Source organism: Hippoglossus stenolepis, chromosome 24 (assembly GCF_022539355.2).
Source record: "Hippoglossus stenolepis isolate QCI-W04-F060 chromosome 24, HSTE1.2, whole genome shotgun sequence".
NCBI lineage: Eukaryota > Metazoa > Chordata > Actinopteri > Pleuronectiformes > Pleuronectidae > Hippoglossus > Hippoglossus stenolepis.
Window position 1 is genome coordinate 1,447,600 of NC_061506.1, and position 14,371 is coordinate 1,461,970.

General features: G+C 46.4%; 2 protein-coding genes across 2 annotated transcripts in view; both read left to right on the forward strand.

Moving 5' to 3' along the window:
• Window positions 1–44: 44 nt before the first annotated feature.
• LOC118103470 (glycerol-3-phosphate dehydrogenase 1-like protein) lies at window positions 45–2,872 on the forward strand. Its single transcript, XM_035150458.2, has 8 exons — window positions 45–178; window positions 505–682; window positions 948–1,088; window positions 1,318–1,456; window positions 1,568–1,680; window positions 1,761–1,994; window positions 2,096–2,202; window positions 2,392–2,872. The coding sequence occupies exons 1-8, from the start codon at window positions 138–140 to the stop codon at window positions 2,486–2,488; spliced, it is 1,050 nt and encodes a 349-aa protein (XP_035006349.1). The 5' UTR covers window positions 45–137; the 3' UTR covers window positions 2,489–2,872.
• A 5,842-nt stretch (window positions 2,873–8,714) lies between these two features.
• The window catches only part of LOC118103438 (nck-associated protein 5), a 106,183-nt gene continuing 100,526 nt past the window's right edge, over window positions 8,715–14,371 (forward strand). The window contains exons 1-3 of the mRNA XM_035150392.2: window positions 8,715–8,860; window positions 10,541–10,674; window positions 10,771–10,832. The gene's annotated coding sequence lies outside the window, so the exon portion shown is untranslated. The remainder of the gene's footprint in view (window positions 8,861–10,540; window positions 10,675–10,770; window positions 10,833–14,371) is intronic.

Sequence of the window (14,371 nt, forward strand, 5' to 3'; positions counted from 1 at the left end):
GGAGGGGGAGGAAGGGGAAGAGGAGGAGGAGGAGGAGGAGAGGAGGAAGAAGAGGAGGAGTGAATGGAGACTTCAGTTTTCAGGGCGTATGAGGAAGTTGCTGTAGAAAGAAAAACAAGCGAGCAGCTCTTTGCAAAATGCCTGGAAAGAAAGTCTGCATCGTGGGATCTGGAAACTGGTAACTTCCTTTTTAAGTTGCATCTTCTCAGAAACATTAGATTTATAATCTTGAGTTTGTTCCTCAGCTGATTTAACTTTTCACTTCTCCTCCTCCTCCCTTGAACACTTTGTTCTGAACCTGAGGGATTCTGCTGCAACATTCAAATGATTTTTCTTCCTGTTTGTCTGAAGCCTTCAAGTTCCACTGATTCATTTAACTTCATGTAAAGTTTGTGCACAGTGTTCCAGGGTCCGTGTGTCTAGAGGGAGTCTGCTCTCTGATGAACACTGGGAGATTCTTGTTGTTGTGTTTCCTCCCTCATCACTTCCTGTCTCTCCCGCCAGGGGCTCCTCCATCGCCAAGATCATCGGGCACAATGTGAAGGGGTCCAACCGCTTCGACCCCATGGTCAACATGTGGGTGTATGAGGAGGTGATGGACGGCAGGAAGCTCACGGAGATCATCAACACCGACCACGAGAACGTCAAATACCTGCCGGGTCACAAGCTGCCCAGGAATGTGGTGAGAGCTGCAGCGTGTAAATACACAGGCGAGGTCACCGCAGTCCACGAGACACCGATAAGAGAACAAAGCTTTGACCCACACGTCTTTCAGTGTGTCCGACATGAGCTGTTCACTCACTTTGACCACACAACCGTCAAATCCTGCAGGAAAGAACCGTTTAACGATAAGAAACCACAAATTGTTTAAAAGCTGCAGAGATACAAGTCTAAAAGACCCACAATGCATTTCTTCGTGGTCATTTCCTGTCCTGCTGTCCCTCCAGGTCGCCGTCCCCGACATCACAGAGGCCGTCAAAGGAACAAAGATCCTCGTCTTCGTCATCCCGCACCAGTTCATCGCCAAACTCTGTGACCAGATGAAGCCCCACATCACCGAGGGAACCATCGGGATATCGCTCATCAAGGTAAGACCCCCCCTCTCTCTTCTTCCTGTCTCATTTCAACAAGGAGGAAAACATCACATGACTCACTGTACTTCATGTTTTCTGTGGCCGCAGCATCACGTGATGTTTCAGTTGAGCAACACAGACAAAACATATAAAAAATAGACTGTATAAATATGGTCACTTCTGGTTTCTAAAAACCAAGATGGACAAAGTGTCAAACTCAGAAACTGTCTCTTTGGTCGTCCAGGGTGTGGACGAGGGCCCAGACGGCCTGAGGCTGATCTCAGACATCATCCGAGAGAAGCTGGAGATCGAGGTCAGCGTCCTGATGGGAGCCAACATCGCCAACGAGGTGGCAGACGAGAAGTTCTGTGAAACCACCATCGGTTCGTTTTTGTTCTTCGGTTTGTTTCTGTGGTAAAGGAATCACATCAGTACTTCCTCGTTGCACCAGAGTCGAGTGACATGATAATCGTGTCTTCCTCTTTTCGCTGCAGGAGCAAAGAACGAGGCAAACGGACACATCTTCAAAGAGCTGCTGCAGACTCCCAACTTCCGCATCACCGTGGTGACGGAGGGTGACACGGTGGAGCTGTGTGGAGCCTTAAAGGTAAACACAGACTCTCAGGACTTTCTTCTTGCTGCTTCAGAGATTATAATGTGTGTCTCCTTTAACGTGCGCCCTGTCAGAACATCGTGGCCGTAGGCGCTGGGTTCTGCGACGGCCTCGGCTTCGGCGACAACACCAAAGCGGCGGTGATCAGGCTGGGTCTCATGGAGATGATCGCCTTCGCCAAGTTGTTCTGCAGAGGCCCGGTGACCTCGTCCACGTTCCTGGAGAGCTGCGGCGTGGCCGACCTCATCACCACCTGCTACGGGGGACGCAACCGCAAAGTGGCCGAGGCCTTCGTCCGAACCTCCAAGGTGAGTCAGACACAGAGACTCATTCAGAAACCTCAGGAACCTGCCGCACTTCTTTGAAGATACCAGATAATAAACTGGTTTCTCTATGTGTGGTCCTTCAGTCCATCGCTGAGCTGGAGGCGGAGATGCTGAACGGCCAGAAGCTTCAGGGTCCACAGACGTCAGCTGAGGTTTATAAGATCCTGCTGAAGAAAGACATGGTCAACAAGTGAGTTCATTAACCACGTCAAAATGCTTTCAATATTAAATACGGTTAAATAAAGATAATGATTCAAATACAAAGTCCCAGATGTGAAAACACGTGTGTGGCTGTGCTGTAAAAACCGATGAACGTACTTCAGGCAAATATTCCTCTAATATCTGAGATGATAACCAGATGATGTGTTGTTTCCTGCAGGTTTCCTCTGTTTGCAGCCGTCTACCAGATCTGCTTCGAGGGCAAAGAGGTGAAAGAGTTCATCACCTGCCTCCAGAATCACCCTGAGCACATGTGAGCGGTGTGTCGACGCCTCACCGCCACCAGGTGGTGACAGAGATCCACGAGCTGGAAACGCACAACTTAACATTTCATCATGCAAACTACTTTCATTGAGCTTCAAAAGCAATTTGATTTACTCATGTTGAACTTATTTTAAAATAACTAATTTTACTCTTGAAAAGTTTGTAAAAAATAAAAGTTAAAGATATTAAATAAATGATGATAAATAAGAGGTACAAAATATGTTCTACATTTGCAGCCTTAAAACTGCAATAAATATGGTTTAAAAATACCAAATGTTGCCTCGAAATACTACAATTTTGTAAATGCATCAGTTTGTGTGACTGACATAAACACAGTGTTTACAATTTCAACATTAAAATTAACTATATTCTTTTTATATCTTTATGTGGAGTTGATTTCTCAATAAAAAAACAGTTCATAAGAAAAAGAAAACCTGTTTTTATTCATTCTGAACAATCTAAAGTTAGTCCAGGGAGGTGGGGCAGTACTCAGTTTTTGTCAGCAGGGGGCGCAGCACTCACATTTAGTGATATTTCAACTTTAAACAGTAGAAATCACAGAACTGATGTCAAACCAGTTCAGTCTGTGGACAAGCAGCTGTGTGATTGAGTTGTGTTAGATCTCAGTGTGTGTGTGTGTGTGTGTGACTGACCCACACTGATTCCCACGAGGCCACAGTAACCTGGTATGAGAAAGCAGATTAATGAACAAGAAGCGTCCTTGTCCCTGCGTGTCGGCCATGTTACAGGTCGACCCGGTGAACGCTTTGATGCTCTGCCTCCGTCTCCGTCCGTCTCCCATCGCTGTGTCTCACTGACTCATTATCACACACTGTCTCTCTGTGCTCGTCTCCGTCAAACACTCACATCTAAAGTTCTTTATACGTAGATATGGAAACAAAGTCAATCCAAACACTTTAAATATTTGAGACCTCTCCACTAGTGGGTATCTTTGACTGGTGGGTATCTATCACGAGTGGGTATCTATCACTGGTGGGTATCTATCACTGGTGGGTATCTATCACTGGTGGGTATCTTTCCAGGCCATCTCCCTCCTCAGGCCCCATCAGTCCATATCGTCCTCGTCTGCCCAGATCCCAGGACATCAAACGGTTCACTGGAGGCCGATGGAAGAGGCACCAGTTTTTTTTTACGGGGGCACAAAGAGGAGCTTCCAGGTTTCCCATGGGAGAGGAGGGTCTCTCAGGTCCATGTCCCCCTCTCATCTCCACGTCCCCCTCTCATCTCCACGTCCCCCTCTCATCTCCACGCCGCCACTGTCATCGGAGGGTTTTTGAGCGAGCGCTGAGACCCTTGTGGTGGTTTGACACCGGCCCAGATCCAAGAGAAGGCCCACCTTCATCTTGAAAGAGGAGCTTAATCACCACGGTAACTTGTCTGTTGGTAGGCATCCACCCCCCCCCCACACACACACACACACATGCACTGTCTTCCAGTAAGAGGCCCATGTGTGTGAGTTATTGGATTTAAATTTACTTCCCTGCTTCATTACCTTTCAACAAGTTCAACTTTCTCTTCAAGGTCTCGTCCATCCTTCTTCTGTTGTCTCACAGAGACTGGAAACTGGTGTGTCTCCGTCCAAAGTGAAGAAAGACACGTCTCGAGTCGACTAATTCACACGTTGTATCTCCTTTGTTTAACTTGTGAGGAAAGAGAAATGTATAAACAACAATTTGTGGGTTTTGGAGGAGTCGTGTGTTTGCAGTGCTAAAGAATCGTCTGTGTAAAAGCTTTGGACACTGAAAGTCTTCCAGAGGCTCAGGAACGCTGTCATTTCTCAATTTTGTGTTGACGACGCAAACAAAATTCACCTCCAGTGTAATGAGGTGGAGCCAAAGCCCTTAAAGCTGCGATTATCCAAATTTTAAACCAACGTACACGACCTAACTCGACCAACGTTAGAGCCAAAGAGCTGGTGGAGACCAAACACAGATCAAACAGAGTGAATATCGGACATATTGGATAATACACATCGTTTTAAAGATCCCTGTTGCTCTGTATTTGCTGGACGAGTAAATTGGCTGCTGCCCCCATGTGCTTAAAGTCAGTAACAACAGCCTTAAAACCCGAACTAGCTGCAGAGCTCGACAGTTACAGTCCAGTTAAAAATATAAGGATTTAGTTGAGTTGAACTTTTAAGTGAAACTGTAAAGGTTCTGCTTATAAAAAGGACTGAGGCACATTAAGACACTGATCAGTACATTTCACACTGAGTTGTGATTTACGAGGTGTGATGAGTCTGGGCTTATCACACCTGCCTCTCCCTGGGATGAATGAGTGACTTACACAGTCAAACTTCTCTGCTGAGCGCTGCAGGGCTTTTATTTTTTAAAAGCATGTGTGGCCACCCCAGGCCAGACCACATGGTTCACGCCTTTACATTTATAGCACCCAGAGAAGCTCTGTGTCAGTGTGGAACCTCACACGCAGACTAATAGATAACTCATTATATCCCCTTCAGGCGAACGTGGATTGGTGTGGTTTTAATCTTTTATATCTTCATGTGTGGATGCTCATGTTTCAATGTGTGTGTGTGTGTGTGTGTCTGCCACTAAAGGGGAGAGTCTATCCTCCATCCTGGGTTAATTACAGGCCCCTGATCTCGTCAGCTGTCACCGCCGCACTCTTTAACAAGTCAATGACAGCCCAATGGGACCTCACATCCTCCCTCCGCTCATGTTCAACGGGCTGGGGAGACAAAAAGAGATAAAGCAAAAGGATGCCACTCCTCGTCCCAGCTGGCTCCTTTCACCTCCACGTGGTCGTCTCCATCCTCGGCCTGATCTTTTGTGCTGAGCCTGGAGGTGAAGGCAGCAGTGGTGATGGTTGCTCTGGTTGCTTTTGCAGTCTGGGGGGGGGAAGAGGAGGAGAAGTTGGCAGGAAGCCTGGTCGTGGCAATGCATACAATCACTGGGGAGACAACACAAGGCCTATTTGTTCCACTCTCCCATCCTCTTACCTCAGGGAGAGTGGACAAAATTGCCTGAGACAGCCATGAGATAGGGTGCGTCCCTCGCTCCCTCCGGACAGCCATCGATTCTGTGGGACAGGGACGAGACAAATGGGGAGCAGTCCTCGTCAGGAAATCACAGACCATAACCCAATGAAATTAAGTCAATTTGTACAATGAAGACCTGGCAGGACGCCCGGCGCGGTCCGCTGCTTTAGAGAAAGAGAAGAAGCTTCTTTGATTAAATATAAATGACTCTGAGTCGGCACAACAGCATCAGCAGTTTAATACGACCATATCCAGCATGTGTGACGAGACCAAGGCCTGACGATGTCCAAGCTGCACGACCTCTCCTCTTTTTCCTGTTCTGCTTGACATCCTGCTTGGTCTGAATCTCCTCGGCTTGATGCCCTGCGGACTCACAGATGCTGACATCGGTGCAAACTCCACACTCCCTCCCCTCTGATTTGTGGAAGGTGAAACCTTTACCGTGTGTACAGCCCCATTGTCTCTCGAGTCTGCGCTAACATGCACATAAAGATGCTTTTCTGAGGCCGCCGGGTTCCCAGTGCAGCTGCAAATAACATCGATGTGGCATTCCTACATGTCAGTGTAGCGTGGGCCCTGCACGGAGCTGCCTCCTGCTCCTCAGAGACTCCAATCCACCTCCTCGACACCGGGATCCAGGAGCAAAATGAGGATTTCACAGCAATGATCAGATTCATTTCGTTCTCGAGTGTCTATATGTCTGGAAAAGGTCCACATGTCTGAATTTGGTTATTGCTTATCCCGAGTGTGACCTTTTTTCATGTTAATCAGAACATGCTGTTAATGTGTTGTCGGGTTCACATCAGAATAAACGTGTCTCGTGTGTCGGCACATCGTCTGGTGTTCCCATCAAACAGGTTCGCCCAAGGAGCCGTTAGTATCGCAGCGAGCAGCAGAGATGTCTGCTTTATGGTCGCTCTGGTCTTCACCACAATTGCAGCGAGCGATCCGGAGGGAGGCATTGTGGCTGAGTGATAAAGCAGCCCCACACGCTCCGAAGAAGAAGGGGCGACACTGTGCATTTATGCATCTGTTTGTGTTTATGTGTTTTTCTCCTTGGGTGTTTTTCATGAAGGTCTGACCACATTTGACCGGTTCACCTCAGATATTCACCTCATTCCCCACCAGGTCTGCAGCTGCAACGTGTGACAGCCTTTGTGTGTTTTGAGCAGAGTCGATGTGAAGCTCTGGAGCCTCCACACGTCTAAAAGCTCTGACCCGTCATCTTGCATCTTCTCTGACGGCTTCCCTCTCTCTGCCCCAATGGCTTCCTGCCTCCGCCGGGCTCCGACCTGTGACATGAAAGAGACGGACCTCCTGCCTGCACTGGAGCCGGATGTGCTGCAGGTCAAGACGTGTGTTCCACAATCATTTAGCCATTACCTCCCTGCAGGACTCTCCGGGCACAAACACGTTCACAGTGATGTACGAGCACGGGTTCGACCGGAATGGGATCCTCAAGCTTGTTTTCTTTTGCTCTGTTGCTCCCAGGAGGTAATGGTTTGTGCAAATATCCAGATTTTTTGCCCCAAATCTTTCAAGTTGACAATAAAAAATAAAAAGTAAGAGCTCAGGAGAGTAGAATACGTGTTTTTCTTTCCTTTCTTTAAGATAAGAACGTCTCAGAGTGAGTGGAGGAGGAAGATATGGACGACAGAATGAGATATAAGGAGAGGAGTTGTTGTTTTTGTTTTAGATAACATGAGAAAACAGATGCTTTCTCACGTGCACACACTGATTTATCCACTCAGATTTATGAGCCAACATTCCCACATAAGAGCGCAGACAACTGTGGCATTATTCAAATGTTTATCTGACAGAAGGAATCCTCTAATTCGGGACTTTTTTTTTATTAGATTAAAACAAAACATCACAAGCTTTCAATTGCACAATCAAAGATTCCCATTATCAAATGCAGACTGAAAATGACTTAACATATTATTACCCTCCTCCGATGTCATCGGACGACAATCATCTGATCTATATTCAATTATCTCCTGACATTGAGGTTTAATTGAACACTCGTGATGACAGGACAACCTGGAATCACGTCCCCACCTTCCAAACAGTTTACAAATACTTTCTTTTGTGTGATTTATGAATTTATCTCTCAGCTCTCCACGCTCCTGCGGTGTCGTCAGCCCACTCGGCCTCGCTCCGTCTCTCTGAACAATGTTGCAATGCAGTGATCTTCTAGGGGAAGAATGCGACAACAGAATGGAATTACGCAGAGAAATTATTGCACTTGAGGCCACAAAGAATGCAGCGGAGATGGGCTGAAGTGGAGCGTTTGTTCACAGTGGTTATGGAAGACCAGCAGTGGGAGGCCGGGCAATTAACCGAAGGGCTCGGCCGTCCAGGCTGCAGGCTAGGAAACTTGAAATTATGATTTTATTTTAAGTACATGCGCATTTGATTTTGATGCATTCTGCAGAAAATAGCATGAAAAACAAACTAAATATGACATCAGGGCTAAGGTCGATTTGCATCTTGCGGGCCACGAGGACGGGTGGCAACGAGGAATGCGGTGCCCTGCAGAGGGGCCAATGAAAAGCAGAGCGGCCGTGGCTCCCGGCCGGCATAAAGAAGTCTCCTTGGCAGTAAAGCCGAGAGTCATGTGCCTCCATTTGAATGAGAAGGCGAGAAAGGAGGGAGAGAGACGGAGAAGGAGAAATACAGGCTGAGCTAAGAGGCCGGGGACGCTGCCAAGCCAAGACACTTGAGGAATGCAGCAGCAGCTCGGCCTCTGCAGTTAAACCATTACACCGACTGCTATCTGAGTCCACAGCTCCTCTCGCCCAGTCAGCAGGTCTCAGAGCAGCCTGACGACAGGTAACACGTCAGGAGAGGAACTGCACAAATCCAATCCAGACGTTTGGCCGTCGCCCGGCTCAGAGATTCCAGGGATATTTGAACTTGTTGTGTTTTCAGCCCCAAAGAGAGAGAGAGAGCATGCACATGTGCGCAGACTGCACATCGCTGCATGTGTGTTGAGCTGAAGCCAAATGAGCTTTGTCTGGTCTTGTTTGTGTAGTTGTGTAGTTGTGTAGTTGTGTGTGACTCCTGCAGCAGTTAGTTCATAAACACAGGCCTGTCAGCAGCTGCTGGTGATGTCATGTGGAACAGCACCACCTCCCTCCCTCACTATTTACAAGTCTTCAGACTTCAGCTCTGGCTGCACAAACACAGTGTGTGTGTCTGTGCATGTGCATGTGCGTGTGTGTGTGTGTGTCTTCCCCTCCATGTTTTCAGCTGCCACCACAGGACATTCCTCATCAACACGTTGTCCTCCTCCACCTCAGAGGGACCTGGAGCTGCTGCAGACCTGTGGACAGGAGCCGCCACAGTAAGTCTCATGACTCTGCTGCTAATCAATGCTAATGTGGCTAACAGAGGTTAGACAGAAGTTAAATGATAAACCACATGTTAGCTAGTTGTTCTAACTAGCCCTTCACAAGGTGTAGCCACTGAGCTAATGACCTGCTAGTAACTTCATTATTTCAACATAACTTAAAATCTACTTTCAAATGAGCTAAATTACTGTTAGCTAGTTTACATTCAGAGGAATGTAGCTGATTAGCTTATTAGCTGCTAGCATTTATTTACGATAACAACTTAATTACATAGCTAAGTTCCTACTAGCTTGCTATGCTAATTCACATCCAGAGAGATGTATGATTAGCTTATTAGCCACTAGCATTAATTTACGATAACAACTTAATTACATAGCTAAATTTATGTTAGCTTGCTATGCTAATTCACATGCGGAGAGATGTATGATTAGCTTATTCGCCACTAGCATGTATTTAAGATAACAACTTAATTACATAGCTAAATTCATGTTAGCTTGCTATGCTAATTCACATGTAGAGAGCTATATGATTAGCTTATTAGCTAGTAGCATTTCTAGATGACAACATTGGCTAGTATTCAATGTTAGCAGGCCATACTAGTTAAATTCAGAAAGACATAGCTGCTTAGCTTGTTAGCTAGTTGTATTCTTTTAAAATAACAATGAAAACTAAATAAAATAAATTGTTAAATCAACATTAGCTCGTAATGCTCATTCACATGCAGAGAGATGTAGCTGCTTAGCCTATTAGCTAGTGGCTTTTATTGAAGATAAAAACAATGACAACTTAAATTAGTAGCTAGAATAATGTTAGCTAGCTATCGTGGTTATCTGTTTACATCCAGAAAGATGTTTAGCTTAGTGGCTTTTATTTAAGATGTTTTAGCAACTTTAATAAACAGCTAATGTTTGCTAGCATTATGAGTTAGCCAAAGTTATCAGATGATAATGTTAGCTACTAATAGCAAACATCACGTAGCCACTTAACTAATTAGAAAGCTGCAGTAAAGCGTGGTTTCTGGATTAAAATGCTCCAATCCTGATAAATAAGTTTGGTTTAAAGTGTCGCACACAACATGTGATGATGTAAACAAACGATCTTATCACGCAATTGACTTTTTAAAGGAGAAACACAGCAAAGAGTTTATCACATGTTTGTATAATGTTGTCGTCAGAGGGAAAGAACGTCTGCAGTACTTTTCTGTGAGAGAAATTACATTTGCATAAACACACTGTTGTTTCTCAGAGGAAATACCGTGTGTGTGTGTGTGTGTGTGTGTGTGTGTGTGTGTGTGTGTGTGTGTGTGTGTGTGTGTGTGTTCAGTTCTGCCCATCGCACAGTGCTCACATACCAAAGTGAGAAGGGGGCACGGTTGTGTATTTTGATAACGGTTGGAAAATTCCTCTGCCCTCTCTTGGCTCGCTGCCTCACCCCCTGGCCTGTGCAGTATATCTTTCTGTGTTATTCGGACCTGAAACGTTGTCATGAGAGAGTTCAGCCGAGCGTCGGCGGCGGAGACGGGTCCCACGACAGGAAGCTCACTGGATTTTTCTGTTCCAGGATGTATATTAGAGCATCCCACGCATCTGGTGGGATAAGCACAGGGGATTGCAGGGACTCCCCTCGCGAACAGGATGACGACATTGCATTCATTGTTTTTCCTTGTTTTCCAGCTGGACCTCCAACCCTTCCTCTTTCTCTAAAGCCCCACATTAAAGTGTCTGCTGACTAAACACGATTTAAAGCCGCTCAGACAAGCTCCGGCAGAATCTTTATCACTAAAAGCGCCTGAGAAACACATTTTCTTGTAAGTAGATTGTTCCCCATTATCTGTTCTCACATGATTTTGGCTTGATTTTGTAGTTTAGGTGTTTGCTAACATGTGAGAGCTTGTCTTTTTCAGTCTTCTCAGCCGGGACAGGCCCCTGGTGCCATCAGTCATGTGAGACAAGCTTTATTGAACAGGTAAGTCAAATATTGATAATATACTCCTCAAAGTGACAGTGACATTTATCAGAAAGGGAGGAAAAACACGGGGAACGCTTGCGATGACAGAACTGGAGCATCAGGTGACGAGAGCGAGTAGAAGCAGAACAGAAGGTGTCACATAGCTGTCTCCACCACATGATTTACAAATGCCTCACGCTCCCCCAGCATGTCTCACAGCTTTGTGACTGTAAAAACATAATGAGGAGCTCCATTTGTGCACTTGCAGGATTGTTTTTACGCTCCGGGGCACGTTGTCCCTGCCCTTGAGTGCTCGACGTCACTGTGGCGGGCGTGTTTCTCTAAAAACCAGCAGTCCATTGACAGAAAACTGCAGCCATTTGTTTACTTCTGCTCCTCAAATATGAGAATGTGCTGCGTTCCTCAACAGCTGTGCTGTTCTCAATGTGCAAGGACACAAGTTGGTTTATCAGCAGTGTTTAGACTGTCCTTGGGCTTTTATTGGGCTCCTAACACAAAAGCAAATAATCATGTGCAGACCCGCAGTTAAACAGAGGAAGCTTCCGTGTTTTTACGTGTGCACATTAATGGGACTATTGCCGAGCAGGAGGATTTATAACCAATCCTCTTTCATTAAACCACAAGTCCATATTTAATTCTAATAATCTGGTTTAAGTGGCAGAACGATGCACACGTGATCTCAGAAAGGATAAGGATGTGCACATGTCCCGACCGGCCAACACAATAACAGTTATATAAAGGAGCCTTGTGTTGTCTTGCAGCGTCAGCACTCATTTTAAAGGGACTGTTATATTGACCTATTAGCCTCGACGGTAAGTCTTTAATTGTCACATGCATGTGTGATACTTCAAAGCGCGGTGTAAACACTGATATGCCGCGGCAGCAGCAGCAGCCGTGATCACACTCTGTAAGAACTCAGAGAGAAGAGACGTAGCATCCAGCCTAATGACCGGTTTGCTGTGACAGAATAAAAAAAAAACAGAGCGGTGTAAAGTATGGCTTATTGTTCCCGGCTCTCAGACGCAGTAATACCACGTTAGGTTGTGCCGGGCCACAGTTGGCGGTGCAGGATCAGACAGGCCGGCCAGCAGAGGGACTCAAAACATCCGATCGGCGCGGACCATCTGTGCCTGCTAGAATACAGATGGACCTCTCTCGCTGCACATTAAACCCCACATCAGACACTCGCATGCTTCAATTTTCTCCTCAATGAATGGAAAGTAATAGCAGCCCCCCCCTCCGCCGTCCCCTCCCACTTCCCTCGGTGAAGCAGGCGAATTAAAAGCGAGACCCAAACGTACAATCTTCCTGCTCATTCATTCTTCTCTCCGGACATGGATGAATCATTGAGAAGAAAAAGAAAGAGGCAGAGAGAGAGAGAGAGAACGGGGCTCTGTACTGTGTGTGTGTGTGTGTGTGGGGCTGGGGGATGCCTCCGCTCTGACCCCGTTTCCCCTGCGTTCGAGGCAGGCGCGGGGGCATGCAGGCAAAATGAATTGGTTCCTGGGGCAAAGGGGGGTGCACCAATCAATGTCCAACCCCCAATCACCATCCATTTTCAGGCCCTGGCACTTCCTGGCATTGCTCTTTTTTTTTTTAGGGAAGCAGGGTATTGATTACAGATTTACTCTTTGGCCAGTGGGGGGGGGGGCTTTCATTATTCACACGCAAACCTCTGTGTGTTGAAAACATTTGTAATAGTTGTGATTGCAAAGGGAAACCTTGTGTTCATTGCATAGTTTCACCCCTTGAATAAATCAACGCACAAAGAAACACTCGATGTACAGAGGAAATTATTTTATCCCTTGAGTGAGAGGTTTTCTTTTAATGGGTAAAGGGCCAAAGTTCAGGTCACTTGGTATCTCAGCCTGAACTGCCCATGACAAAGATTTCTTACTTCTGGCGACTCTGTGAAATAAGAATAAGCACGGCTCAGTGCCTGACTGTACGGGGGTACAAAGGGCGTCATTGTCACTTGTGGCGGCGTGTGGTCTCACACTTGGGAGTCAAAAGCCAGAGGGGGCGGAGCCACAGTGTGTCTTTAGCGGGACCTTCTACCTACTGTACGTGTGGGATTACTCCGACGTAAGCGTGGCGGCTCGATGATCCCAATAAATGCACAGCTGCCTAATTCTCCTCAGCTTACAAAGGAACAGTATCAAATCTGAGCCATGACGATCCATATTCATGGACAATCTGGGCTTATTATCGCTATTTATCCGTGAGGCTCGCAGTCTGTTTTCAGTGCAGGGATCTCTCAATGGGTTTAAGTGTTATCATTAAGCTGTTATCCCCTCACATTATCCCTGTTGTAGTTCGGAGCTGTCTGGGGCTCTGTGACCTCAGCTGGGTCCTCCCTTGTTCCTGGAGCAGATGTTAAAAAAGAGAGCGCACCCCCCAACCGCACACACACACACACACCACACACACCCCACACACACCCCTCTGCATTTGGGCTGTACGCACACACCATCCTGCCGCGCCTCCTCCCTCCACCCTGGCATCTAATTAGGCCTACAGCACAAAGACTCCCAGATGTCAGCGTCCTCCTGGCCTCCTTTGATTATATCCTTTCCACCCCACTGGCTGGCTTGCCGACAGGCTGGATGGCCGGCTGGGGGCCGTCGACGCGTGTCACCCTGCGTAGGTCAACACCGGACCGGTTTAACATATCAGTAATTGCTTTTGGTGTAAATCACAAGGAAACAGGAGGGAGGGAGGACAGTGGTGGACGTTGTAGAAAGGTCCTCAGAGCGTCATAAATATAAGTTAAAGGGGCATTTATTGTTTTAATGTGATGTATAATGTAAATATAAAAGGAGCATGGCGCTATTTTGATTTGGTCACCAAACCAGGAAGCATGAACGATCTGTGCACCGTCAACAAGTCTGTCAATCACATCGCCTCGCTTCCATGAGCACTAACCAGTGGATACCTACTGGATGAGATGGCGATAACCAGTTATGTGACACATGAGCTGCTTTCAGACACTGAAGTCCGGAAACTTCCCTGAAACTTTCCAGATGTGAGAACGCAACGACGACCGATAAGCTGTAAACAAAAACACTCGTCTTTCCACAACAGAATTCATACGTTCACGTCTAAAAACAGCTTTATTGGAAAACTGAGGAACAAATGTTTCAACATGAACTGTTGCATAGTTTTAAAAATCGCGTCAAACATAAGGAAAATAAACACTTACACGTCTAAAGAAAGATAAGAAATAAACCTACATTTTTGTTGCATTCTAAACCTTGTATACGCAGTTAAATTAATTAAATTACAGCACCTACTGAACTGGTCTGATTTGCATAGTGAGTGTCATTTGGTGTGTTTAACTGAGGTCGGAGTTCTCCCGTGTTTTATCGCCTGCCGTTATCCGAACGCCCCTGATATCTGCCGCTTAATGTGTTTGCTTAATCTTTATCACTTCCGATCCATCCTACCTCACCCCTCACACTCTGTATACCCTGAGGAAAGTGGATTCTGTGTTTTCTACACTGACTCATGGGCAATCAGGATCACTGCTTTAATCC

Excerpts from the sequence above, each read along its gene's own strand:
- LOC118103470 (XM_035150458.2), top strand. The coding sequence starts at position 138 with ATGCCTGGAAAGAAAGTCTGCATCGTGGGATCTGGAAACTG. Across the intron at positions 683-947 it reads ACAAGCTGCCCAGGAATGTG|GTCGCCGTCCCCGACATCAC; the intron begins GTGAGAGCTGCA and ends CTGTCCCTCCAG. Across the intron at positions 2,203-2,391 it reads AAGAAAGACATGGTCAACAA|GTTTCCTCTGTTTGCAGCCG; the intron begins GTGAGTTCATTA and ends TGTTTCCTGCAG.